This window comes from Otolemur garnettii, unplaced genomic scaffold (assembly GCF_000181295.1).
Source record: "Otolemur garnettii isolate 467f Iridium unplaced genomic scaffold, OtoGar3 scaffold00274, whole genome shotgun sequence".
NCBI classification, from domain to species: domain Eukaryota; kingdom Metazoa; phylum Chordata; class Mammalia; order Primates; family Galagidae; genus Otolemur; species Otolemur garnettii.
In genome coordinates this window covers 1,000,850-1,004,555 of record NW_003852669.1, presented here as the reverse complement: position 1 = coordinate 1,004,555, position 3,706 = coordinate 1,000,850, and the positions used below count along the sequence as shown (strand labels likewise).

The 3,706-nt window shown below is 41.3% G+C and overlaps 1 protein-coding gene across 2 annotated transcripts in view; it reads left to right on the top strand.

Moving 5' to 3' along the window:
- The first annotated feature begins 63 nt into the window (after positions 1-63).
- Positions 64-3,706, top strand: part of CTSO (cathepsin O) — a 26,454-nt gene continuing 22,811 nt past the window's right edge. For both annotated transcript variants that reach the window (XR_002771310.1, XM_003803009.3), the window contains exon 1: positions 64-261. Coding sequence is in view for 1 of the 2 variants with exons in the window: in XM_003803009.3 (XP_003803057.1) it covers positions 130-261 (132 nt within the window). In the remaining variant the exon portion in view is untranslated. The remainder of the gene's footprint in view (positions 262-3,706) is intronic.

Below are 3,706 nucleotides of genomic sequence, written 5' to 3'. Positions count from 1 at the left end.
CAGTCGCCAGGATCGTTCACCCCAGCGAGCTCCTTCCGCCCCTCAAGTCCGTGGAGGGGGAGGAGCCGAGGAACCGAAAGAGAAAACGGGCGGGGCCGGGGCCGGGGCCGGCGGCGGAGCGGGCGCGGGATGGAGCTGCGGGCGCTGCGGTGGCTGCTCGGGCTGCTGTGCTGCTGCGGCGGCGGGGGCCGTGCGGGCTCCGGCGCCACCTTGCCCCCGACCTGGCCGCGGAGTCGCGAGCGAGAGGCAGCCGCCTTCCGGGTACCGAGCGCGCCTCCCGTGTCTCTGTCCTTCCCCGCAACCTCTCCTTCTGTCCCGGGTCTGGGCGGGGACCAGGGGCCGCCGGAGCTGACGCTCCTAGCGGTCCCCTGGCCCGCGCGTTGGGGTTTCTGGGCTGCGTGTACACAGCGGATTTCATCCTTTGTTTTCCATAGTCCAGCTTGTCTTACTCTCCATGCCTTTGCTAACCAAAAGATTTGTTTTTCCAGAAAAGATTCGTTGCTATGGGTTTACAGGATTCGCCCAAATTAATCAATAAACGTATTTAAAGTATGCTTAATGGACACAAGCACCTCGGTTTAGCAGTGCTCTCGGGCCTCCCCTCTGGGTTCCAGAGCTGTTCTATTTCATTTTTACATTAACCAGAAACAGGGTGCAGCCTATGGGCGGGAGAGACCTATCATTTTTCTCCCACAGGGGGCGCTGTAAGCAGAACGTAATGAACAAGAACCTGCATTTAGCGAGTTCAGCGCCTCCTAATGGTGAATGATTTTTCCTCATCTGGGGTTCCTTAAATTAATGTTCAAAGTTCTTTTTGACTTAATGGAGAGGGATGTAGAGAAAAGAAAGCATTCAATTTCCTTTTCAGATTATTTGGAAAAGTCTTCATAATAATGCTTAGATTTTACTCTACCCCTAAAACTCTGAAAAGGACCAGTTGGCTGAGTGTACATAGGTTTTTCCTTAAACCAAGGAAACTCTTTAGGGTAGGTACTGATTTAGAGTTAGCCTCACTGTGTTCTATATAACTGAGAGTATTTAATTAATTTTTTAAAGCCATATAAGATGTTATTATCATGATTAATTTATTGTGAAAGAGAATTCATTGATTTTGAATTAAGAGTAAGTCTGAATTTAGTAACATTGCTCGCTAGAAGTGAATTTTGCTTCTTGGGAGGGTCCTGGAATCCTCATGGGATGCTATAATTGTGCTCTTTTCTGCTCTTCTTCTCTCCCTGGCAAGTTCTTATGTTTGGAAACTACATCTTTTTCTGGTTCTATCTGCTTTTATTTTTTGCCCAAACCAAAAATGTATATGTTTTAAAATGTCCACTTGGTTACTCAACAGAGTTTCTGTCTTTATTTTTCTCCTGTCCTGAACTTGATTGCATTTCCTGGTGAACCACGCCCTGTAGGGGAAAATACTCCCTCTTACCTATACTGATATTCATTGGCTGAATATACACACTGCCATGCTCTTCAAAAATATCATATTTGAGGATTGGAAGCCCAAGGGGATCAGAGTTAGAAACATATTTGAAGATGCATTAGCTATTTAATTTGTCCCTATACCTGTATATGTGAGGACTGTCCAGAAAGTGTCTGGAAAGTATCCAGCCCTGTATGTCTCCATTTAGTATAGTCCACCTCTGGATACTTCCCAGACAGCCCCCATATATAAAATTTACATGGTGACTCAGCACTGGTCCTGTGAGAAAGCCATAGCTAGGAGATGAATGTCTAGAAACTACAGCTCTTCTCAGGAGAAATAGAAAAATCCAGGTTGGAAGATGGAAAGTTGTAAGTGGAGGAGGACAGAGTTATGAAGAATATTAGTACATTTTAAAAACTTTGAATTAAGAAAGGCTATAACGTTTCCGAAGGAACTGCTGCTAGTAGGAGTTTGCTTCATGAGGTGGATGTCCAGAAGGGAGAGCAGTTAGCCTCGAAGCACAGTTGCTGGCAAGAGTGAGCAATGGGTAGTGCCCGGCTCCAGATAGCTGTTTACCTGGGCTAGAGAGCTGGACACAGGGAAAGAAAAAAGGGGCCTTGCTGCCCTGATAACCAGGAGCATTGGGACTAATTCTTCTTGCTTTGCGGGATGGGTGGAAATATGTGATGACTAAATCTCATTATAGAAAGCTTTCTCTTTACAAAATTACAGTTGTTGCCACTTGTCTGTGGCTTTGCTTTCTACAGCTTCTCTCACCCCTGGGAAAGTACAATAAGATACTTTGAGAGAAAAAGAAAGTGCAAGAGAGAGACCCCCATCCATGTAACTTTTATTAAAGTGTGTATATTTGTATAATTGTTTGGTTATGTTATTAGTTATTATTAATATCTTATTGTGCCTAGTTTATAATTAATTATTCAAAGTGGGTATGTAGAGGAAAAGACATGTTTAGAGTTCAGTGCTAACAACAGTGTCAGAGTTCCATGGGGAATCCTGGAACAACCCCCACTCTGTAGATAAGGGGAGACTATTGTAAGTCAAATTATGAATTAGTTGAATAGATACGCTCCACTATTTACCAATCAGGCAAATTATGTACAGCATCTAGAAAGTCACCTGGCTCCATAATGAAGCAAATTTAAAAAAAATTCAAGTTTTAAATTAAAAGTTAATAAAGCATTCTGTATTCTGTGTTGTCCAGCAGCTATAGTCTTTTGATCCTGGCATATTCTGGGGATAACAGATAGGTTCAGTCATGTTTGCAAATTGATTTTTCAATTGTAGCTTTCAGAAACATGGTATAAAGAGGTTTTCTGAGTGAAGAATAAGTCATGTGCTGTCTCTAAGAAATTATAGTCTAATTAATGAATATTGATATCTTTAAACATTTAATTATAATCTATTTCCCAGTAAACAAAAAGAAGAATATGAAGACTTTGCACTAGAAAAATAGATTTCGTCAACCAGTTTACCAAAGAATATTTCTTTGATTCAATCTTTTGCATATGTGTGTACACAAATACTGACTAAACATTCTTAGTATTTTACATTGCATAATAAAATATATATCTGCATTTTTATACAGACTTAAGTACACCATATATAAAATGCTTTGAGAAATGTTTATGAAAAGTTTTTATTATTCTAAGACTTCTGATTCTCAATGTTGGTGCACTTTGGCATTTCAGAATGGATAATTATTCACTGTGGGGGGGGTCCTGTGTATTGTGGCATGACTGTAAGCCTGCTTGGCCTCTATACACCAGATACCAGTAGCATCCCCCAGTCTGATGATTCCCAGTATGACAGATAAGGGACAAAGTTGTCCTCAGTTGGGGACCACTGATTTATTGTTTACAACTCCCAAGTCTTCAGGGAAATTCTCCACACTGCTCCAATATTGTATACAAATATTTTACTTTTTTTTTTTTTTGCTCATCCCTGGATTTACTGCAACTTGCAGAAAGTAATGCCCTCCCAAGAACATTTTAAATCCATGTGCAAACTTTGTGATTTATCTTACACCAAACTTCTAGGGCTGGGAAGAGAAAAGGGTAAGTAAGAGAACTGTAAAACAGTGACTTTAAGATGCTGGAAAAAACAAGTGATCTGGCAAAGTCCACTGTGTTTCTCTGGTAAGTTCAATAAAGAACTTATCTATGGAAGCATGGGGCTCATCATCAGAGAATGCACACAGCATTAGATACCTTGACAAGTGCAAAATAAATCCTCATTCCTTCAAAAAAAAAAAAA